At 61.8% G+C, this 23,201-nt stretch overlaps 1 protein-coding gene across 2 annotated transcripts; it reads right to left on the bottom strand.

Annotated features, from left to right (window-relative positions):
- Window positions 1-1,093: 1,093 nt before the first annotated feature.
- On the bottom strand, window positions 1,094-22,589 carry IL3RA (interleukin 3 receptor subunit alpha). 2 transcript variants are annotated; one of them, XM_053891857.1, is made up of 12 exons: window positions 22,572-22,589; window positions 19,983-20,080; window positions 17,038-17,156; window positions 16,562-16,679; window positions 12,639-12,771; window positions 12,276-12,451; window positions 8,699-8,814; window positions 6,735-6,761; window positions 5,935-6,046; window positions 3,098-3,203; window positions 1,604-1,685; window positions 1,098-1,354 (listed from the first exon to the last, which is right to left on the bottom strand). In XM_053891857.1, exons 2-12 carry the CDS (start codon window positions 20,044-20,046, stop codon window positions 1,280-1,282), a joined length of 1,128 nt encoding a protein of 375 aa, XP_053747832.1. In that variant the 5' UTR covers window positions 20,047-20,080; window positions 22,572-22,589; the 3' UTR covers window positions 1,098-1,279. The 2 variants fall into 2 exon arrangements, with proteins under 2 accessions (XP_053747833.1, XP_053747832.1); XM_053891858.1 differs by lacking the exons at window positions 3,098-3,203; window positions 22,572-22,589 and having other exon boundaries at window positions 1,094-1,354; window positions 19,983-20,203.
- Between the last annotated feature and the right edge of the window lie 612 nt (window positions 22,590-23,201).

Raw genomic sequence — 23,201 nt, 5'->3', positions numbered from 1 at the left:
GAGAGACTCTGGTGGTTTGTTTTCAGCTGAGTGTGCCAGGGAGAGGGGGGGTTCCTCCGGCAGCCCAGGCAGCGGCAGGGGTTGAAAACAGTATCCCCCCTCCTCGCTCCCCCTCAAGTGCTGTGCTGTAGCAACTTGTGCTAAGAAAACCCCAGCCCAGAAAGGGCCTCCAGGAACCGCGTCCCATGGCCCACGTTAGGCCTGGCTCCTGCGGGGACCCACATGTCTGGGCACCAGACCTCGGGGGCAGGTCCTGTGCACCTGTTGCCCGAGTGCACCGGTCAGTGTGGGAGACGCCCTGCAGGCTGAATGTTCGGTCCTGGCGTTGCGTCCGCCTGTCACGAGGGCCACCCGGGGTACGCAGGCCGACCCGATGTGAAGCACCGTTCCTGGGCTGTGGGGTCCTGGCCGTGGGAGGCGGGGCTCCTCAATTTGAAGACGTTGGTAAATGCAACCGTCCTTTCTGCCGCAATTACGGGTCCCGTTAGACACGAGGGAATTTGGGTCGCGAGGCAAGTTAAAAAGAGGCCGGGATCTGTGCGGCCTCCTTGGGGACCTCGCGCTCCTGACCTACTTGACCCGTGGTGCTCTGGCCGGGGCGACGTGGGTCTTGGGTGCGGGCTCCCGTCTGGATCCGTGTTCGGGATTCGGAACTGCCTGTTCGCTCTTTGGCTGAGACCAACCCTCCCTCTTGGCCGCGAGACCTTTTTATGTTTAAGTGACACGTCGCCAAATAGCCGCCTGTGCCGGTGGCCTCGGGGCGTTCGGGAAACCGTGCTTTGGCTACGGGGTGGGGGTGTGGCGCTCCCGAGGGTCCCCCTGACGCCGCCCTGCCCTGCGCGTCTCAGCGTGCGTGGCCACGCCCTCCATCCCTGCGTCTCCCCCACGCACCGGCCAGACGGTAGCGACCCCCTTGTGCCCGGATGCCCTGTGCCTTGACTGGGGTGGTCGAGGAGCCTGTCGGACCTTCCTGGTTACCTGGGGTGTGGAGGGCTTACAGAGAAGCCGGCATGGCCGCTGAGCGGGGGCGGGGGGTGTGGGCGAGGCCCGCTTCAGGAGGCCGGAGCCACGGGGCTGGATCCCACTCCGGAGTCCAGGGGGTGGCCGGAGAAAGGGCTTTATTTAGGAAACGACCCCCACACCGCCTTTCTTCCCTCCTGGTGGCAGCTCCGTGAAGTTGCGCCGGGTGGTCGTGCCCTGGTCCCCCGGTCCCCCGGTCCCACACCAAGCAGGCCGTCCAGGCCCCCGCCGTGCCTAGGACGAGGTCTGCGCCCCAGCGTCACATTTCTCCCAGAACCTGCACCTCTGCCACCTGGCAGTCCTCCTGGCTTGCTCTGCTGGCCTCCCAGGCCACCTGCGCGGGTAATGGGGGGGGGGGGGTCGTCAGGGTAAAACACAGAGCTGCGGACTCTGGGGGTGTGGGTCCCTGCGGCTTCGAGGCCCGCACCTGGGGCAGCGCCCAGCTCCTCCCCTGAGCGTCACCCGGCAGCCTTCGGCAGTCTACAGCCCGGGCCCACGGACCAGCATCGCGTGCCCGTGCGCCGGGCTATGAGCACCTGTGCGCAGCACCCCCCGCCCCACCCGCGCAGGAAGCGGGACGTACCAACTTGCTGCTGTGCAGGGTGTCACTGATGGGGTCCTTCAGGTGCGGGATCGGGGGGAAGAGTTTCTGCAGCACCGAGTACCTTGGAGGAGGGAGACAGACAGACAGACAGAATCACGTCCTCTGAATCCGGAACGGAGGGGGTAGTGTGGGCCACAGGACGCCAGCCCGAGGGTGAGGGCCTAGGGCCAGTGATGGGGGGCGGGGGCAGGGCTGTGATCTCTACGGGAGCGGGGGGCGGGGACCTGGGGTGCGTGGTCTCTACTTTCGGGCTGAGGAGGGGAGGCACTGGGGTCTATACCACTGGGCTGGGGTGGGGGAGGGGGTCTCTACCTGGGGTGAGGGGTATGGTCTGCGGGGGTGGGGGGGCAGACGATGCTCTTTCCCGCGGGGCAGCGACTAGGGGGTGTGGTGTCTACTGAGGGGTGGGAGGGAGGAGAAGGGAGGGGGAGGAGGGAGAAGAGAAGAAGGAGGAGGACTAGGAAGGGGGAGGGGAGGAGAAAAAGGAGGGAGGATGGAGAGGAGGGGAAGGGAGGGGGAAAAGGGAGATGAGAAGGAGGGAGAGGAGGAGGAGGATGGAGAGGGGGAGGGGGAGGAGGGAGATGAGAAGGAGGAGGGAGAGGACAAGGGGTCAGGGAGGAGGAGGAGGAGGGGGAAGGGGGGAGGAGGGAGGGGGAAGAGGGAGATGAGAAGGAGGACAGAGGAGGAAAAGGGGAGGGGGAGGAGGAGAAGGAGGACGAGTAAGAGGAGTGGGGGAGGAGGAGGAAGGGGAGGGGGGAGAGGAGGAGGAAGGGGAGGGGGGGAGGAGGGGGAGGACAGAGAGGCAGAGTGGAGGGGGAGGAGGAGGGGAAGGAGGAGTGAGATGAGAAGGAGGAGGGAGAGGAGAAGGAGAGGAAGAGGAGGGGAGGAGGAGAGGAGAGGGATGGGAAGGGCGAGGGGGCGGGGGGAGATGAGGTGGAGGGGGAGGAGGGGGAAGGGGAGGGGGGGAGGAGGAGGACAGAGAGGCAGAGTGGAGGGGGAGGAGGAGGGGAAAGAGGAGGGAGGGGGAGGAGTGAGATGAGAAGGAGGAGGGAGAGGAGAAGGAGAGGAAGAGGAGGGGAGGAGGAGGAGAGGGATGGGGAGGGCGAGGGGGCGGAGGGAGATGAGGTGGAGGGGGGAGGAGGGGGAGGCAGACCCTCCCCCCCCCCCCCCCCCCGCGTCGTGCAAGGACATTGGGGGACCGGGAATGTGGGCCAGCGATGAGAGTCCCCCCAGCGGGGACACGTGGGGACACGCAGGCCAGCCTGGCTGCGCCCGCGGACTGGTAGTGACGGTCTGGGGACACAGGGGGGTCCTGAGGGCACCGCACCGGGACCGGCGTCGGCAGGGACCGGATGGCACCTCGGGGTCCAGGCTCACACAGGGCCGGACCCGGCGGCGGGGTCGCGCCGCCCAGCAGCCGGGACCCGCCTGCGGCGGGGGGGGGGGGGGCGGCTCAGGGGGCGGCGCGCTCACCTTTGGCACAGCGCGACCCCCAGCCCCAGGGCCAGCAGCGCGCCCAGCGGGATCAGAACGGAGGTCAGCCAGTCTCGGAAGTGCGTGTCCTTCCCGAGGTCACACTCTAGGGGAGGGGGAGGGGCGCGTCGGCGTGTGCCCGGGGTCGTGGTTCCCCCAGGAGCCAATGCTTCCCGCCTGCCGCCCCCCTCCCCCATGCGGCAGGCTCTCGGTGCGCCCAGGAGGGGACAACGTCCACCTGCCCCTGCGGGGGTCCCTCCCACGGGGCCGGCTGCACCAGCCCCAGCGCGAGCCCCAGCCCCCAACCCCAGGCCCCAGGTGCCAGCCGGACAGGCTCACACCCCAGCCCCCCAGCCCTCTGCCCTCTGCCCCCTGCCCCCCAGGGCCTAGCTGCAGCCCAGCCCAGTCCTTAGACGGCGAGCTTTCCCTGCAGCCTGGCCAGCACAGGGCCCACCGGGTACACTGTCTTCTAAGCCCTCGGGCTCCCCGTGACAGCGGGGGGGTCCCTGTGGGGAGTGCCACCACCTAGTCCCACAGGCTGGGTGGCCTAGCAGCAGATATGTGTGCCTTGCAGAGCCATGGAGGCCGGGGCTTTGAGAGCCAGGCGGGGCGAGGCTGGTTCGTCCCGACGCCCTTCTCCTTGGCTGGTAGAGGCCGTGCTGTCCCTGTGTCCGCACCTGGCCGTCCGTCCCTCTGTGCATGTCTGTGTCCTCAACTTCTCTTCTTGAAAGGACCCCAGTCCTGTGGGGTCAGGGCCCACCCCACTGACCTCGTTTTACCTTAATCCTCTCCTCAAAGACCCCACCTCCACATACAACCACATTCTCAGGTCCTGGGGCGGGGGGGGGGGTGAGGACTTCAACATATAAATTCGCGGGGGACACATTTGAGTCCACAACAGAGAGTCTGCGGAAATGATCACGTCCAGATGAGGCCCCAGTGGAATACGATGGACCCTGACCCATGACTACTGTCCTTATAGAGACAGGAAATTGGGACAGAGAGACACAGGAGAAGCCACATGGAGACAGAGGCTGAGACACGAAGCACGTGGCCACAGGTCCAGGGACACCTGGAGCCCTAGAAGCTGGAAGAGGCAGGAGGGACCCTGCCCTGGAGCCTCTGGAGGGAGCACAGCTCTGTCCCATCTGGACCTCAGTGGCCCGGCCCTGCCTGGATCTCAGTGGTCCTATCCCCCTCCCCCCCCTCCCCCGGGATCTCAGGGGCCCTGCCCTGCCTGGATCTCAGTGGTCCTATCCCCCTCCCCCCCCCTCCCCCGGGATCTCAGGGGCCCTGCCCTGCCTGGATCTCAGCAGCCCTGCCCTGCCTGGATCTGAGGGGTCCTGCCCCTCCAGGATCTCAGTGGCCCTGCCCTGTGTGGATCTCAGTGGCCCTGCCCCTCCTGGGTCTCAGAGGTCCTGCCCCTCCTGGATCTCAGTGGCCCTGCCCTGCCTGGATCTCAGTGGTCCTATCCCCCTCCCCCCCCCACCCCCCCCACCCCCACGCCCTGGGATCTCAGTAATCCTGCCCTGCCTGGATCTCAGCGGCCCTGCCCTGCCTGGAGCTCAGGGGTCCTGCTCCTCCTGGATCTCAGCGGCCCTGCCCTGCCTGGATCTCAGAGACCCTGCCCTGCCTGGATCTCAGTGGTCCTATCCCCCTCCCCCCCACCCCCACCCCCACCCCCACGCCCTGGGATCTCAGTAATCCTGCCCTGCCTGGATCTCAGCGGCCCTGCCCTCCCTGGATCTGAGGGGCCCTGCCCTGCCTGGATCTCAATGGTCCTGCCCTGCCTGGATCTCAGGGGTCCTATCCCCCTCCCCCCCACCCCCACCCCCACCCCCACGCCCTGGGATCTCAGTAATCCTGCCCTGCCTGGATCTCAGCGGCCCTGCCCTCCTGGATCTCACTGGTCCCCCCCCTGCCTGGATCTCAGTGGTCCCGCCCTGCCTGGATGTCAGTGGCCCTGCCCCCACTGGATCTCACCAGCCCTGCCCTGCCTGGATCTCAGCGGCCCTGCCCCCCTGGATGTCAGGGGCCCTCCCCTGCCTGGATCTCAGTGGCCCTTCCCCTCCTGGATCTCAGTGGCCCTGCCCTGCTTGGATCTCAGAGACCCTGCCCTGCCTGGATCTCAGTGGCCCTTCCCCTCCTGGATCTCAGTGGCCCTGCCCTGCTTGGATCTCAGAGACCCTGCCCTGCCTGGATCTCAGCGGCCCTGCCCTCCTGGATCTCAGGGGTCCTGCCGTGCCTGGATCTCAGCGGCCCTTCCCTGCCTGGATCTCAGTTGTCCTACCTGGAAGTCAGCGGCCCTGCCCTCCTGGATCTGTGGCCCTGCCCTGCCTGGACCTCAGACTTCCTCCCGTCTCCAGAGGTGGGAAAGCACAGATTTCAGTTGTTTCCAGCCCCTCCCCCGCCACGTGCGGTCATTTATAGCAGGAAGCCCAGGACCCTAGTGACCGCGGTTCGTTCCCTACGTGTTACCACTGAAATGGGATGTTTTGGGGGCAGCCGGAGGGGAGGGTCTGTTTTCAAACGTGCTGAGGGAGAGGTGGCCGCTCTTACTGTGATGACAGCCTTCTGCTCAGGCCCTGAGCCCTGCCCTGACGTGTGCGATAAAAGGGAAGGACCCCCCTGCCCTGGACGCCCCGCTCTCACCAGCCCCGGGCTGGGGGTGGGGGTCCGCCCGCCCTCCGCTTCCTCCCACCCTCCGCCTTCCCAGGCCGCCTCTTCAGGGGCCTGCTGGCGCACGCCTCCCGCCAGGGTCGGTGCTTCCGTGACCCGGGGCGGCGCGCCCCGCGTCGAGCGCCCGCCAGGGAGTCGTGAGAGGGCGCCCCACTCACCAAAGCGCCGCACGGCGCTCCACTCGCTCCAGGTTTTGCGGAAGCGCGCGTGCGCCCTCAGCCTCACCGCGTAGTTTCCGGGGTTGGGGAGCACGAAGTAGCTGTCGGGCGCCTGCGGTTTCCGAGAAGGGAAGGCCAAGCCCGGTGGGCGGGGCGCTCCCCACGTTCGCGCGCCAGGACTCTCGCCCGAGCCGGCCGTCGTGGGGGGCGGGCGCGCGCAGGCGCGGCGGGGGGCGGGGGCCACGTGGATACCCGGGGGGGGGGGGGGCTGCGGCCGCGCGCCAAGGAGCCCCCGGGAGCTGGGACAGAGGCCTGGGACGCGGTCCCTGCGGCCTCCGGAGGGAACGCAGCCCCGCCCCGCACGCCTCTCAGGCGATAGGTGTCCAGGACCCCGGGACCACAGCCCCCAGCTGTGGTACCTGCTGTAGCCCCCGCCCCCCAGAGAGAGAGAGAGGGTCCGGCCGCAAGGTACGGCCCCCCAGAACCCGTGGACGGGAGCTGAGTCGGAAACGAGGTGTGTGCAGGTGTGAGTGAGGGGTGGGAGGGGGGTCAAGCTGCATGAGGGGGGCCCTGAAGCCAATGACAGGTGTCCTTGTGAGAGACAGAAGGGGGGACACAGGCACAGAGGAGAAGCCCCGGGAAGGCGGACTCCCAGCTCCGTGCGGTCTGCCCCCAGCACTGCGTAGGGGTGAGTGGGGCCCACACGCACAGCCCCGCGCAGGGGAGCGGAGGGAGCGCACTAACACACGGCCTGCCCTTCGTGATGCCGAGTTGGGGGGTGGGGGGCTGGGGACACTCACCTTCTCGGTGTAGGCGGCATCTGAGCCCTGCAAAACAAAACCAGAAGGCGGTGGGTGCCCGCTGCTGTCCCCTGAGAGGGACCCTTGTTCTGTGAGCCCTGTGGTTGGGTGGGAATCGCCAATATAATGTGCGAATCAATATGACAGTAAAGGAGAGATTGACTGAAAGCTATGTGGCCTTGGAGTCCCGGGGGTGGGGGGGTCAGTTGCTTAAGCGTCCGGCTTTGGATTTCGGCTCAGGCCATGATCTCACAGTTCGTGGGTTTGGGTCCTGTTTCAGACCCTTTTTTGGTTTTTGGTTTTTGGTTTTTTGAGAGAGAGAGAAAACGCACGGGAGCAGCAGAGAGGGAGGGAGAGAGCGAGAATCCCAAGCAGGTTCCCCACCGTCAGCACAGAGCCCCCTCGGGCCTCAAACCCACAAACGGTGACACCATGACCTGAGCCAAACTCCAGAGTCGGATGCTTGGCCGACTGAGCCACCCAGGCGCCCCTGTACCTGGTCTTATAAAACAAAAACAAAAAAACAAAAAAAGCGTAGAATTAATAACGTTTGTGTTTTTGACCACTTGTACGTTTGCAGAAACATGACGTATCATCACTAGTGAACTATCAACAATACATAGAATATACAAAGAAGTAAAGAAAAGTGATGCCTTTAAGTCAATAATTGAGTATGAAATACTAAGTAGCTCCAAACGTTTGCTCATTGTCCTTCAATTTGCAGACTTAACATTTTTTACATTTATTGATTGATCATCTCTGTGCCCAACGTGGGGCGCGAACTCACGATCCCTCAGATCAAGAGTCGCATGCTCCACGGACGGAACCAGCCAGGTGCGTCACTCACTAGCATCACTCTGCATTTTCCACGCCTCTGTGTATACACGGGATGCCCCAGGGTGGCCCTTGTGTCCGGCTGTCATTCGTGGGGGCTCGGATTCCACATCGCGGATATATTTTGTTCGTCCCTTCTCTTGGGTCATTCCCAAACACAGCTGCTGTGACCACTCAGGGCCCCACTCTGCTGGGATTATGTTTACACTTCTCTGGGAGCCACACCTCGCAGGGGATCTGCTGCCTTGGCAAGCTGGAACCGAAGGCTCTTCCAAAGCGACTGCGCCATTTTTTACGTAAAGGATACGGTTTTATCCTGGCTCTTGCAATGCGGAGAACGTTCATCCATGAGGAACATCTCATAGAAGAAGGAGCCACCTGCGGGTTTCCTGAAACGGGCCATACCGTTCGAAATGGCCACGAGTTAGTGGCACAAAAGTGTTCCAGTCAAGTGGGTGACAACCTGGCTGACACTGGGTTGGGCCAGACTTTGTCATTATCGCAGATCTAATGGGTGTGGACCGGCCTCTCCCTGCGGTTTCCATTTTCTCTGCTATCTTTTCATGTATTTATGGGTCATGAATACATCTTCTTTGGGGAAGTGGCTGTTTCAACTTTTTGCCCTTTGGGTTTTTTTATACAGTTGTTTATCTTCTTGGTATTGACTTGAAAGAATTCCTTATCTACCCTAGACGTGCGTCCTTTGACAGACAAATGCGGAACTGGTTTCTTCCACGTGTGACCTGCATTTTCAATTTTACCTCTGTCTTTTCAATAGCCAACACTGTTACTTTTGCTAAAGCTAAAATAAATTTTTATGCTTCATTTTTTTTTTGATGATTTTTAGACACACACACACAAAAACTTAAATGATCTTTACTTTTTTCCATTTTTTGTTAGCTTTTTTCATTTTATGTAGAGTTTAGCTTCTATTTATTTTTAAATTTATTTTTGCTTATTTTTTATTTAATGTTTAGTTTTAAAAGATTAAAAACAATTTTTTTTTGGTTCATATCTGTGTGTGTGTGTGTGTGTGTGTGTGTGTGTGTGTGTGTGTCTTTATCTGCTTCCAAACCCTCGGGGTATAGATTCCGGAGAATCTAGAATTTCCAGGGGGGGCAAGCATTTACCTTTTGTATTTCAAGTTCGTATGTAAATCTGTGATTAAAGTGGCTTGACATTTTCCACTCCATGACTGAATAGGATTTATTACACATTCCGGTGATGTTGGGCAGACTTAATCTCTCTAGGGAAGAAAAAAAAAATTTATGAGTAAAATCAATATTTTTCATCCCCTAGAAGATACTTAAATTTTTTAAAAAATATTTATTTATTTTTGAGAGAGAGAAAGGGAGAGAGAGACAGGGCATGAGCAGGGGAGGGGCAGAGAGAGAGGGAGACAAAGAATCTGAAGAGGGCTCCAGGCTGTGAGCCGTCAGCACAGAGCCGGACGTGGGGCTCGAACCCACAAACCATGAGGTCATGACCTGAGCCAAAGTCGGACCTTTAACCAACTGAGCCCCCCAGGCGCCCCTAGAAGATGCCTTTAAAACAGGCTTCTTACAAATTCGGATGCAGGGGAGGCAGAGAGAAGGTCATTTCAAGGTTGAAGACAGGGCAAAACACCAAGACAGATGCCTGACAGGATATCTGGTTGAATGAGGGTGCTCAGACACCAGCCTGCGAGAGACCCCCGCCCATCCCGAGATCCTTCTGGAATGCGCTCCTAGGTCTGGACTACACCTCACGTTTTCCCCTTGGCCACACGTCCACTGCTCTCCTGTCCGCCCTTGGGGCTGCTGGGACCCTCCCGTCCGTCTGTCCCCCCTTCGGGGTGCTGTTCCGGGGCTCTGCCCCCAGCTCTCCCTCCAGAGGGTCGGCCTCTCTGTCCCCAAGGCGTCGGTAGCTTCCTGTGTGACCGCGTCTGAGACGACACCACGGGTCCGACCTCCACGAGGAGCCCAGCCCTGCGTCCTTGCCCGACTGCCCTGCTGTCCGCCTGGACCCCTGGCAGAGAGCTCCCCGCAGGGTGGTCTCCAGCTCGGGGTCTCCTCGTCTTTTTCTCGCTCCTGCTCCCCCTCCTCGCCTTCGCCCTCCTCCTCTCCCTCCCCCCTCCTCCCCTCCTCTTGCTCTCCCCCCTCCTCTCCCTTCTCTCCTCCTGCTCTCCATCCTCCTGCTTTCCCTCTCCCTCCTCCTCCTCCTCTCCCCCCACCTATGATGTCACCCTGCACCCAGCCTCCTTCGGTCCCTCTTTCTACCCCAGCAGCATCCACAGAACCCACTGCAATTCTGTCCTGGGAAACAGTCTCAAAAGCAGCTCCCCCCGCCCCTCCCTGCAGCCATCCAGGCCGTGCCCGTGTCCTGCTGCCTTGCACTGGGACCTTCGGGAATGGCCTTCCCCCCTCAGGACCAGGACGCCTGCGGCCAGCAGCCTGCTTGGGAGGACGCGCCCATGGCAGGGCCGGGAGGGAGGCCCGGGCGGCAGGGACTTCCCAAAGAGCGGCCGCTCAGTCCTGCTGGGGAACCACCCTGCGGACGAAGGAACGCACCTGGTAGGAGCCCCCCAGCCCAGGGCGAGGGAGCCGGGTTACTCACCAGCCGGCCAAGCACCTGCTCAGGGGCTGAAAGGCTCGGTCAACACATAGCACCCACGTGCAGGGGCACGTGCAGGCCTGGGGCCCCGCGGGGCAGGAAGGGCCAGGGCGAAATGCGACTTAACTTCTAAGGAGCTCTGGAGGGGCGCCTGGGTGGCTCAGGGGGTTAAACATCCGACTTTGGCTCAGGTCATCATCTCCCGGTTCGGGGGTTCGAGCCCCGTGTCGGGCCGTGTGCTGACAGCTTGGAGCCTGGAGCCTGGTTCGGATTCTGTGTCTCCCTCTCTCTCTGTCCCTCCCCTGTTTGCTCTCTCTCTCTCTCTCTCTCCCAAATAAATAGTGTCTTTGCAGATACAGTAAGTGAAGGTTCTAGGACGACCTCCTTCTGCATCAAGGTGGCCCTAAATCCGATGACGACTGTCCCTATAAAAGTCAGAACAGGAGACACAGACACAGAGGGGAAGCCCCAGGAAGACGGACGCAGACACGGGAGGGACGCGGCCACGAGCCCAGGGACGCCTGGAGCCCCAGAGGCTGGAAGAGGCAGGAAGGACCCTCCCCTGGAGCCTCAGGAGGGGGCACAGCCCTGTCCTGCCTGGATCTCAGACTCCGATGCTCCAAGCCTCGTGCTTTGGGATCGTTTGTTAAGGCAGCAGCTGGGAACCAACAGTCCCCCCCCCGGACCCGATTCTCCGTGTCAGTGGGCGATGTCTCTGATACTCTGAGACAGCCGCACCTGCGGGCCCGGACCTGGCCAGTCCACGCCCAGAGACGTCGCTGTCCGTGGCCCCAGGCTTGGGTTCTTGGTCTCCTGGTGCCATCTGGAAATCGCTCATAATGGTATGGCACGAATTCCCCACGGCTGCCACAGCAAAGTCCCACAAACTGGTGGCTGGGGCCATAGAAATGCGTCCTCTCCCAGGTCTGGAGGCCAGAAATCTGAAGTCCACGTGTCCCCGGGGCTGGTTCCTGGTGGAGGCTCACAGGGAGACTCTGTTCGAGGCCCCTTTCCCACTGCGGGCGGCTGCTGGGGAGGCTGGGCGTCCCTGGGCTGGACACACGTCACCTGTCGCTGTGCCTTCCTCCTCGCCTGGCCTTCTCCTCCGTCCCGGCGTCGGCCTCCGCGTCTCCTCCCCTTTGTACGGGCAGCACCGAATTGGATTGGGTGGGGGCTGCCTTACTGCACGTGCAAAGACCCTGTTTCCACATGAGGCGCCTTCGCAGGCGCCCGGGGGCGGCCAGATGTTTGCGCAGCACAACCGGCATCTTCGAAGTCGTGCAAGTGAGGTCCTGGTGCGTCCGCGGAGGCTGAGGCCAGGCGCGTTCCCAGCTGCGCGCGTCCCCGCCGGGCGCTCACACACGCCCGGAGCAGCCCAGCTCGCTCCCTGCCCGCCCGTGCCGGGAGCCGCGGGGTGGACACGGGGGGTGGGGGCGGGGGCAGCGTGCGCGGCGTCGCACGAGGCCTTGGACGCGGTGCGCAGGCACCCGCGAGGGAGCAGCGGACGCAACACAGCGTCTCGGCCCCAGGGGAGGGAGTCCGCGGGCGCAGGAAAAGCCCCCCCCCCCCCCGCTTTTCCAGTAGGAGGCCTGCCTTGTCCCCTCTGAACCCCCGTCTCAGCTCAAGCGGCGGCTCACTGCCCCCCGCCCCCACGTGACCCCGCGCTGCGCGGTGCGGGGCCCCGGCTTCTCGGGGCTGGCAGGGGCCACCGTGCGGAGAGGGGTCCGCTTTAAGGGAACGAGCCAGAGAGAGCTCTGCTAAGGTGGGGTCCGCGCGCCCCGAACCCGAAGGAGGGTGAACACAGGGCCTCGGCGGGCGCCGCGAGCACGATACTGAGCCCCCCAGACTCGTGGCGGGAACACGTGCCATCGCCTGCCCTGCCCCCCCCCCAGAAGGTGACCCCCTGGGGAGGCGATTAGGCTTAGGTGACGTCATGAAGGTGGGGCCCCCCCGGGATGCTTTCCTGGCTTCCCACGAAGACCACACGGCTCCCTTTGTCTGTGCCCCGTGCGAGGTCCCGGCGAGGAGGGGTCCCCAAGCCAGGAGGACGGTGCCCCCCGGGACCCACATGCGCCCCCAGAACCGTGAGAAACCCCCTCCCCCCCCAGGACTCACCGATTCTTGCTAGTTCCACAGTGAGGTCCGAGCACGGGATCCTCGCGCCCTTGCTGGTGCCCTTCACCAGGAACTGGACGTGTTCCCTGAGCCGGGACACGTCGTCGAAATGACACCGGATGTGTGTCCCCCGATCGTCCACCGCGTACCGGGGACACTCCTCCTCCTCGTAGGTCCTGCGGCCACCGGCGGGCACTCAGCAATGACCCAGCACCGCCCCCCCCCCCCCGCCCAGCACAGCAGGGGCCGCCAGCCGTGACCCAGCGCCCCCTCCCAAGCCTGGCGCGGCCGGGGACACCGCTGTCCCCCCAGGGGCCCCGGCGCCCGGTCGACCCAGCCTGCCGCGCCTGCGGCCGCGCCTACTTGAGGTCCTGCCAGTACAGGCGATACTGGACGTCCCCGGGGGCCGCGCGGCCCGCCTCCCAGCTGCACGTCAGGAAGTCCACGTCGTGCACCCAGCAGCCCAGACGCTGCGCCGCCGCCTCAGGGTGGCCCTCTGTGCTTGCAACGGGCGGGAGACAAAAGCACGTCCCCGTGAGCACGGGCGCCAGCGTGTCCAGGCCCCGGGCGAAACCACACACACTTGCAGCAACAAACGCGGACGCGTCCTGCGCCGGCTGGCCTCAGTTTCCCCCCGTGGCTTGCCTCAGTTTCCCCCTATGGCTTGACTCAGTTTCCCCTTACAGTTGACTCAGTTTCCCCCCTGGCTTGCCTCAGTTTCCCCTCATGGCTTGCCTCAGTTTCCCCTTACGGTTGACTCAGTTTGCCCCTTGGCTTGCCTCAGTTTCCCCCCGCGGCTTGACTCGGTTTCCCCCGGGGCTTGCCTCAGTTTCCCCCCTGTGGCTGGAGTCAGTTTACCCCGTGGCTTGCCTCAGTTTCCCCCGTGGCTTGACTCAGTTTCCCCCGTGGCTTGACTCGGTTTCCCCCGGGGCTTGCCTCAGTTTCCCCCGTGGCTTGCCTCAGTTTCCCCCGTGGCTTGACTCACTTTCCCCCGTGGCTTGACTCGGTTTCCCCCGGGGCTTGCCTCAGTTTCCCCCGTGGCTTGACTCACTTTCCCCCGTGGCTTGCCTCAGTTTCCCCCGTGGCTTGACTCAGTTTACCCCGTGGCTTGACTCGGTTTCCCCCGGGGCTTGCCTGAGTTTCCCCCGTGGCTTGCCTCAGTTTCCCCCGTGGCTTGACTCACTTTCCCCCGTGGCTTGCCTCAGTTTCCCCCGTGGCTTGACTCAGTTTACCCCGTGGCTTGACTCGGTTTCCCCCGGGGCTTGCCTGAGTTTCCCCCGTGGCTTGCCTGAGTTTCCCCCGTGGCTTGCCTCAGTTTCCCCCGTGGCTTGACTCAGTTTACCCCGTGGCTTGCCTCAGTTTCCCCCGTGGCTTGCCTCAGTTTCCCCCGTGGCTTGACTCGGTTTCCCCCGGGGCTTGCCTCAGTTTCCCCCGTGGCTTGACTCACTTTCCCCCGTGGCTTGCCTCAGTTTCCCCCGTGGCTTGACTCACTTTCCCCCTATGGCTTGAATCAGTTTCCCCCATGGCTTGACTCAGTTTCCCCTTACGGTTGACTCAGTTTGCCCCTTGGCTTGCCTCAGTTTCCCCCCATGGCTTGACTCGGTTTCCCCCGTGGCTTGCCTCAGTTTCCCCCCGTGGCTTGACTCAGTTTCCCCCGTGGCTTGCCTGGGTTTCCCCCCGTGGCTTGACTCAGTTTCCCTCGTGGCTTGACTCAGTTTCCTCCGGGGCTTGCCTCAGTTTCCCCCGGGGCTTGCCTCAGTTTACCCCCTGTGGCTTGACTCAGTTTACCCCCCGTGGCTTGACTCAGTTTACCCCCCGTGGCTTGACTCAGTTTCCCCCCGTGGCTTGACTCAGTTTCCCCCGTGGCTTGACTCAGTTTACCCCCTGTGGCTTCACTCAGTTTCCCCCCGTGGCTTGACTCAGTTTACCCCCTGTGGCTTGACTCAGTTCGCCCCGTGGCTTGACTCAGTTCGCCCCGTGGCTTGACTCAGTTTACCCCCGTGGCTTGACTCAGTTTCCCTCGTGGCTTGACTCAGTTTCCCCCGGGGCTTGCCTCAGTTTACCCCGGGGCTTGCCTCAGTTTACCCCCCGGGGTTTGACTCAGTTTACCCCGTGGCTTGACTCAGTTTCCCCCTATGGCTTTGCCTCAGTTTCTCCCTGTGGCTTGCCTCAATCGCCTTCCGGCTTGACTCAGTTTTCCCCCATGACTTGGCTCAGTTTACCCCCCCCCCCCCGGTGGCTTGCCTCAGTTTCCCCACCCGTGGCTTGCCTCAGTTTCCCCCCGTGGCTTGCCTTAGTTTCCCCCCGTGACTTGGGTTAGTTTACCCCTAGGGCTTGCATCAGTTTCCCCCCGTGGCTTGCCTCAGTTTCCCCCGTGGCTTGCCTCAGTTTCCCCACCCGTGGCTTGCCTCAGTTTCCCCCCGTGGCTTGCCTGTTTTCCCCATGATTTGGCTCAGTTTCCCCCCGCGGCTTGCCTCAGTTTCTCCCCGTGGCTTGCCTCAGTTTCCCCCTGTGGCTTGCCTCAGTTTCCCCTTATGGTCGACTCAGTTTCCCCCTCATGGCTTGCCTCAGTTTCCCCTTACGGTTGACTCAGTTTCCCCCCATGGCTTGCCTCAGTTTCCCCCCGTGGCTTGCCTCAGTTTCCCCCGTGGCTTGCCTCAGTTTCCCCCCGTGGCTTGCCTCAGTTTCCCCCATGATTTGGCTCAGTTTCCCCCCGCAGCTTGCCTCAGTTTCCCCCTGTGGCTTGCCTCAGTTTCCCCTTATGGTCGACTCAGTTTCCCCCTCATGGCTTGCCTCAGTTTCCCCTTACGGTTGACTCAGTTTCCCCCCGTGGCTTGCCTCAGTTTCCCCCATGACTTGGCTCAGTGTCCCCCCCGCGGCCTTGCCTCAGTTTCCCCCCGTGGCTTGCCTCAGTTTCCCTGCCGTGGCTTGCCTCAGTTTTCCCCCCGTGGCTTGCCTCAGTTTCTCGTTATGGTCGACTCAGTTTCCCCCCATGGCTTGCCTCAGTTTCCCCTTAAGGTTGACTCAGTTTCCTCCGTGGCTTGCCTCAGTTTCTCCCCGTGGCTTGCCTCAGTTTCCCCCATGACTTGGCTCAGTTTACCCCCGTGGCTTGCCTCAGTTTCCCCCCGTGGCTTGCCTCAGTTTCCCATTATGGTTTGACTCAGTTTCCCCCATGGCTTGCCTCAGTTTCCCCTTATGGTTGACTCAGTTTCCCCCATGGCTTGCCTCAGTTTCCCCTTATGGTTAACTCAGTTTCCCCGCATGGCTTGCCTCAGTTTCACCCCCATTGCTTGCTTCAGTTTCTTCCCATGGCTTGCCTCAGTTTCCCCCCGTGGCTTGCTTCAGTTTCCCCCTCGTGGCTTGCCTCAGTTTCCCCTTATGGCTTGACTCAGTTTCCCCTATGGCTTGACGCATTTTTCCCTCGTGGCTTCACTCAGTTTCCCCCCATTGCTTGACTCGGTTTCCCCCCATGGCTTGACTCACTTTCACCCATGGCTGCCTCAGTTTCCCCCCGTGGGTTCACTCACTTTCCCCTGTGGCTTCACTCACCTTCCCCCGTGGCTTGCCTCAGTTTCCCTCGTGGCTTGACTCAGTTTCCTCCCGTGGCTTGCCTCAGTTTCCCCCCTGGCTTGCCTCAGTTTCCCCCTGCGGCTTGCCTCAGTTTCCCCCGTGGCTTGACTCACTTTCCCCCCGTGGCTTGCCTCAGTTTCCCCCCGTGGCTTGACTCAGTTTTACCCCTTGTGGCTTGACTCGGTTTCCCCCGTGGCTTGCCTCAGTTTCCCCCGTGGCTTGACTCAGTTTACCCCCTGTGGCTTCACTCAGTTTCCCCCCGTGGCTTGACTCAGTTCTCCCCGTGGCTTGACTCAGTTTCCCCCGTGGCTTGACTCAGTTCCCCCCGTGGCTTGACTCAGTTTACCCCCTGTGGCTTGACTCAGTTTCCCCCCATGACTTGTCTGAGTTTCCCGCCGTGGCTTGGCTCAGTTTCCCCCCGCGGCTTGCCTCAGTTTCCCCCCATGGCTGGACTCCGTTTCCCCCCATCAAGCGCCTCTTAAAAACAGCCGAGGTCTCTCTGAAACGCAGGTCACCACGCATGCGCTCAGGACCCGGGACCCTCGTCCCCGAGGCCCCGGGCCCACCTGGTCCCCCGATCGCCTCGCGCCCCTCCTCTCCCAGCCTCAGCCCTGCGCACCATCCCCGTGTCCTCATTTGCCCAGTTCGCTTCCAGAAGCCCCCGCGGACGACCTCCTTCCGCGTGCGTGGACCGCCCCGAACCCCGCTGCCCTCACCTGGCCTGGGGTACAGGATCCCCGCGGAGAACGGCCGGTCTCCGGTGGAGGCGACCGTGAAATTCGTCACCTGACACGAGGAAAGTACGCGGAACTCGCAGTAACGCTTGTCGGTGGCCTACGGGGAGCGTGTCACGTCGGGCCCTGTCGCCCAGGGCGTCAGAACCCCGGACGCTTCCCGCCCTGAGCCATGCGCCCTCGGGCTCCCACGTGACCTTCTCAGAAATCCCGGCCACGTGCTCGGGCTTCTGCACGAGGCGGGACGGGACGGGCGGTGCCTGTCGTGGGGTCTCAGCACGGCCGAGTCGCAGACCCCCAGACGCGGGCCCCGGGGCCACGGTACCTGGCGGGGACCCCCCCCCCCCATCCCCCAGCCCAGCCGGCAGGAGAACCCCCACGTCTGCGACACCAGGGCCGGACGGTGGCTCTCGGGTCCCCGGAGGACCCCCGGTGCCGAGGTCGGGGGACGAGCCTACCTTAGTGATGAACCTCGAGTTGATGAAACAGCCAATCTCAGACACGTTTCCGCTGAGGTCCCAGGTCAACCTTCTCGTCTCCGGCTGCATTTGCAGGTTCTTAATCGGCGACTCGGGATCTGAAACGTGGACACAGGGTCGCCTGAGGTCACAAGACGTCCCGCCGCTGAGGACTCATGGTCCGTGGCTTCGAGCCCCGTGTGGGGGCCCTGGGCTGACGGCTCGGAGCCTGGAGCCTGCTTCCGAGTCTGTGTCCCCGTCTCTCTCTCTCTGCCGCGGAGACCCAGACGCCCATCAGATACTTGGTGAGGTTTTCTCTGGGGTCCCTTTGAAGGTCCCACAGGTCCCACAGGACATGACTTTCATAAACGTCCACCTCCTTTACGGCCTGTGAGTATGATGATTGCTCATCAAGATCAACGACCTTCGTTTCATCAGCAAAACCAACCCACGCAAACACGTAGCTTTCCGCCTGGGGGTTCTCGCGACACATAAGGATAATTTACTCCTTAACAATTAAAACCAAAAAACATAAAACCCCGAAGGGCGCCCGGGTGGCTCAGTCACTTCAGCGTCTGACTCTTGAACTCGGCTCAGGTCATGATTGCACCGTTCCTGACTTCGAGCCCCGTATCAGGTCTGTGCTTACAACGCGCAACCTGCTTGGGAATTTTCTCTCCTTCTCTCTGTCTCTCTCTCGTCTCAGAAATAAATAAACAGTAAAAAAAAATAATAAGAAAATGCACCAAGGGAAATTTTTTCTAAGTGGAAAATGTAATTTTTAAAAACTTTTTTAGGTTTATTTGTTTTCGGGACAGACACACGGAAGAGCAGGGGAGGGGCAGACAGGGAGGGAGACACAGAATCCGAAGCAGGCTCCAGGCTCCGAGCTGTCGGCACAGAGCCCGACGCGGGGCTCGAACCCACGGACGGCGAGAACATGAGCTGAGCCGAAGTCGGACGCTGAACCGACCGAGCCACCCACGGTGCCCCGAAAAAACGTTAATTTTTAACAGATTCTTTAAAAATTTTTTTTTTTCAACGTTTATTTATTTTTGGGACAGAGAGAGACAGAGCATGAACGGGGGAGGGGCAGAGAGAGAGGGAGACACAGAATCGGAAACAGGCTCCAGGCTCAGAGCCATCAGCCCAGAGCCTGACGCGGGGCTCGAACTCACGGACCGCGAGATCGTGACCTGGCTGAAGTCGGACGCTTAACCGACTGCGCCACCCAGGCGCCCCAATTTTTAACAGATTCTTATGCCTCCAAATTTACGCTGAGTTCTGCCAGCTCAACATCGAACGTCATTAAAACGGGTATGAAAAATGAAGTAATGAATCTTAATTTTAGCAGATCTTTATCATATTTTACGTGCTGTTTATGAACAAAATCAATAGCTATAAAGGATCCGATATTTAAGGAAGAACTAGTATCCTGTGCACAGACTTTCAAAAAAGAAAGGAAAGGATGGGAACTATTTTTGCGACTTCGTGTTCGGAAGTCATCGTCATCCCAACATCAAAATCGGAGATATGAAGAGGAAACGCGAGGGGCGCCTGGGTGGCTCAGTCCGTGATGCGTCCTGTTTTCGGCTCGGGTCGTGATCTCGGGGTTCCCAAGTTCGAGCGCTGCGTCTGGCTCTGTGCCGAGCGTCGGAAGGCTGCTTGGGATTCTCTTTCTTCCCCTCCCCTGCTCGTCCTATCCCTCTCTCTCTAAATAAAGAAATAAACTTAAAAATTAAGAAATATAAGAAAATAATAAAAGCAAACTCAAGGCCAGCACCCTTTATAAATATAGAAATCCCTTAGTCAATAAAATCCAAAAATACATAAACCCGGTAATACTACACGACCCAAGAGACTTACTCCGGGAATACAAGGTTCTTTTAACCATGAATAGAATTCACCCCATTCACAGAAAACTAATAATCTCCATAAAAGCAGGAAACAAAAAAATGACTGAATTTAAAACCCATTTGGGATTAAGATAGCTAAGCAAACCAGGAATGGAAGAAAATTTCCTTACCCTGATAAATCTATGAAAATGTTTCAGCTAATTCAGACTCACTGGTGAAAGACTAACCACTTCTACTTAAGGCTAGAACGGGGCAAGGCATGTGATTTCGACACTTCCTCAGTGGTGCTGCCTGGATCTTGGGGGTCCTGCCCCTCGTGGGTCTCAGGGGTCCTTCCCCTCCTGGGTCTCAGGGGTCGTGACCTGCCTGGATTCCAGTGATCCTGCCCTGCCTGGATCTCAGCGGCCCTGCCCCTCCTGGATCTGAGCCTCTGGTCCCCAGAACTCTTCAGAAATAAGTGCCTGTATTTAACGTCCCCAGGCCCTGGAATTTTGTCCTGGCCTCCGTCGCAGACCCTGACAGCCGCCTTCAGGGGACAAAGACCTTCGTCTCCGTCCCCACAAAGCATGTGAATCTCACTCGCGCTAAAGGAAGGAGTGAACGTCTAACGGGTTATGAAATCTTGTGGCTGTCCCCCCCCCCACCCCCTGCTGCTCACAGCGCCCCGACTGATAAAACGGCCGAGGTGAGGCGGGGACACTGAGGTGCTCCTGCAGAAGTAAGACGCTTGGTGGCCCGGAGCCCCGCCCACCTCTGCCAGCGCTGGGAAAGGGGCGCCTGGGCCCTCTCTCGCGCCCCCTGCGTCCTGGGAACCTTCCAGATGGCGTCCGGTCTGCAGGCAGACGGCCCTGCGTTCCCTTGGGTCACTATTGAGTCTGCCTGTCCTTTCCTGAACCCTGGACCCCCTCCTGCAACCCCCTCTCCCCTCCTGCCCCCTCTCCTCACCCCAGTCCCTCATCCCGTCCTTCCCCTCCCACCCCCTCTCCCCCCGTTTTTGCCCCCTCCCCCCATCTCCTCCCCTCCCCGCAAAGCCACGGAGCCGCAAACACCTGGACAGACGCGCACAGCGCTCGTGGGTTTCCTCCTCACCTTCGTCCTTGTGCAGCAGACAGCACGCGGGCGTGAGACACAAGGCCAGCCACAGGAAGGCCATGGCGCTCGGCTCCCGCGTCCCCCGACGGCGCGCACTGGAAGAGAAGGGACCCTCAGCGCGCGCCGTGCGGGGCGGCGAGCCCGGGCCACCGCGGGCGCAGGGCGCACGGAGGGAGGGAAGGCTCCGGCGGGACTGCGTGGGCGCACCCCTGCGCGCGTCTCCTGCGTGTGCATGCGTGGGGCCAGCCCTGGGGGGCGGGGTGTGTGTGCGCGTCCGCCGGCCGGCAGAGACCCCCCCCCACCCCCCACCCCCGAGCCCGGAGCCCGCTCCTGGCTCCCGCCTGGCCCCCCCCCCCCCCCCCCCCCCGGGCCGGGAAACGCCGCGGGGCAGACCGGGGGAAGGAAGTGCAATTAAGATACGAAGTCAACACAGACCCGGGTTCCTGGGCCGACAGGGTTACGGGAACTGGAGGCTGCCCGCCCCCGACGCCCCAGCCGGGACTGCTGGCCACGGTCGCCAGGGTCGCCGCAAAGCCCGCGCGCCCCACTGGCCCTCCTGGCCCGCACCTGCGTGCCCGGGGCCTCCCGCTCTCCCTACCGACCCCGCGCGCGCGCGCGCGCCCCACCTCGTCACGCGCGCCCCACCTCGTCACGCGCGCCCTGGCGGGCCGGCGCTCTGTGCCCCGCAGAGAGTCGCCCGCGAAACGTGCCACCCGGTCAACCCCGTCCGGAAAATCTCTGCCGGGATGCAAGAGCTGGGGCCGCCGACCCCGACACCTGTGCTGGGCATTCACAGCCCCCGTCACAGGACCCAACATGGACCCCACCCAGGGGTTTCAGCTCGGTCTCCCGAGCCTCTCTCTCGCAGTTCTCCCGTCTCAACGCCCGAGAGACCCCCTCCCAGGAGAGGGGGATGGTAGGAGCCACGATTGCCTCTGGGTTAGTAATAGAGGGATTGTAGTGGGTTTGTAATACAGGGATTGTAGTGGGTCTGTAATACAGGGATTGTAACAGGTTTGTAATACAGGGATTGTAGTGGGTCTGTAATACAGGGATTGTAGCGGGTCTGTAATACAGGGATTGTAGCGGGTGTGTAATAGAGGGATTGTAGTGGGTCTGTAATACAGGGATTGTAGCGGGTCTGTAATACAGGGATTGTAGCGGGTTTGTAATACAGGGATTGTAGCGGGTCTGTAATACAGGGATTGTAGCGGGTCTGTAATACAGGGATTGTAACGGGTCTGTAATACAGGGATTGTAGTGGGTCTGTAATACAGGGATTGTAGCGGGTTTGTAATACAGGGATTGTAACGGGTTTGTAATACAGGGATTGTAGCGACTTTGTAATACAGGGATTATAGTTGGTTTGTAATACAGGGATCGCAGTGGCTCTGTAATACAGGGATGTAGCCCGTTAGTGACACAGGGATTAGGGGGAGGAGAGGAGGGCATCAGGCTCCGTGTGTAGCAGGGGACCCCCAACCCCATTCACCGTGAGCCAGACTTCAACGCGACGTTCACAAAACGTCGGTGCGGAAACGCAGAGGACGAACAATGGCGCTTTCGAACCCGTGGGCGCAAGGGCGGCCTGGGGCTGAGGTTCCCGCGGACGTGGGGCGCTCCGGGCTGCGCCCAGCGGGACAGGCGGTGCCCGCGGGGACCTGACTGCGCGGGGGTCGCGGATGGCGCGCACGGGCCCCCCCACAGGAGGGGGCCAGCGCTGAGCGCCCCAGGGCGGGACCGGGGCTTCCCCAGACACAGCCCGGCGTCCCCATGTCGTGGCTCCGTGGCCCGCAGGACCTCAGTCACCACACGGGACCCGCGGGCGTCCGTGGTCTTTCAAGCGGATCCATTCATGAATAGTTTTCTGCAGGCGAATCCCCATCAAAATGCAAGCAGGGGGCCAAATGGCACAGTCTCCACGTCTATGTGGCTCCGGAATGTTCCAGGCCCCCCCAAAGGAGACCCCGCCCCACGAGCTCTCACTCGGCTGCCCGTCCCCAGAACTGAGAGAGAGAGAGACAGAGACAGAGTGAGCAGGGGAGGCGCAGAGAGAGAGGGAGACACAGAATGGGAAGCAGGCTCCAGGCTCCGAGCTGTCCGAGCAGAGCCTGATGCAGGGGTTGAACCCACGAACTGGGAGATCATGACCTGAGCCCGAGTCGGACGCTCAACCGACAGCCTCCCGGGCGCCCCTGTTGTGCACAATTTTTATAAACGGGATTGCACACCGTAGGGTCTCGTGGGCCTGCTTCCGTCCCTGAGGATGGACTGCTCAGGTCTATGCAGCGGTCACAGCTTTGCTGCTTTTCGTGGACCAGTGGTGTTCCCCTGTGTGGACGGACCACACTCTGCACGCGTTGCCCCTCCGGGAGGGATTCGTGCGTAACAATCCCTCCAGGGCGCGTGGAGTCCCCCTCCCCGGGGGGCGGGGGGGCGCCCAGGAACCTGGGATCCGAGCCCCCAGGCCCTCCCGGCTGGGCTGGGCTGCACGCGAGGACCAAGCCACCCCCAGGGGCGCAAGTGAATTCTAGCACATTCCCCAGTGGACGCGACAGCCGCTCGCGCGGTCTCCAGCACCCTTACCTGCGCTCGCAGACCCGCCGCCTGCCTGGGGTCCCTCGTGCAGCCTGCGCTCGGGATGTTCCCCGGGACGCGGAGAAGGTCCGCGTGCGTCGCAGCCTGCGCGCCGGTTGTTCCCCGGGACGCGGAGAAAGTGCGCGAGCGGGAGGCGGCAGCCGGCCTGGGGGGCCCCCCGGACCGCGGGCTCCTCACTCGTCACTCCTTCCTCGCCTCGGAGGAAGTGTCCCCAAATAGAAACCAAAGCCCAAAGCTGGCTGTCGCTTGCCTCTCGGGGACTTTATAGTCCCCGCCAGGGGCCCCACCCCAGAGGCCCGACCCGGGCACGGTGGGCGTGGTCGGGGCCTGCCCGAGGACCCCCTCCCTCCGACGGCGCGTCCCTCTCCGTGCCTGTGTCTCTGCCTCAAAACCCGGGACAGCCTCTGTGTCAGGAATGTGTCAGCCGCTTTCCCAGGAATGACCCTCTTTCTTACAAAACTGCTGTTTTCCTGTTCTCCTTCCTCTTTGTGACAATCCTAATTGCTCCTAAGCGCCCAGGCCGGCGGGGGCAGCTTCCTGTCCGGCCTCTGGATGGCCGGGCGAGTGGCTTCTGGCCGGCTTCCCTGCAGGTCCCGCTGGAAACTCCCTCGTGCCCTC

Source organism: Panthera pardus, unplaced genomic scaffold, assembly GCF_024362965.1.
Source record: "Panthera pardus isolate Hobbes unplaced genomic scaffold, ASM2436296v1 HiC_scaffold_27, whole genome shotgun sequence".
Taxonomy (NCBI): Eukaryota; Metazoa; Chordata; class Mammalia; order Carnivora; family Felidae; genus Panthera; species Panthera pardus.
The sequence above is the reverse complement of the archived record's forward strand: the minus strand, read 5'-3'. Positions and strand labels throughout refer to the sequence as shown.

What these genes read in the sequence shown, in the direction of transcription:
- IL3RA (XM_053891857.1), bottom strand. Translation starts at nt 20,046, where the DNA reads ATGGCCTTCCTGTGGCTGGCCTTGTGTCTCACGCCCGCGTGCTGTCTG. An exon ending in ACGAACTTGAAATACAAAAG is followed by an intron (nt 6,762 to 8,698) that starts GTAAATGCTTGC and finishes TTTGTTTTGCAG; the next exon opens with GGCTCAGATGCCGCCTACAC. An exon ending in GGGGTCGCGCTGTGCCAAAG is followed by an intron (nt 1,686 to 3,097) that starts GTGAGCGCGCCG and finishes CCCTCCTCCAAG; the next exon opens with GTACTCGGTGCTGCAGAAAC.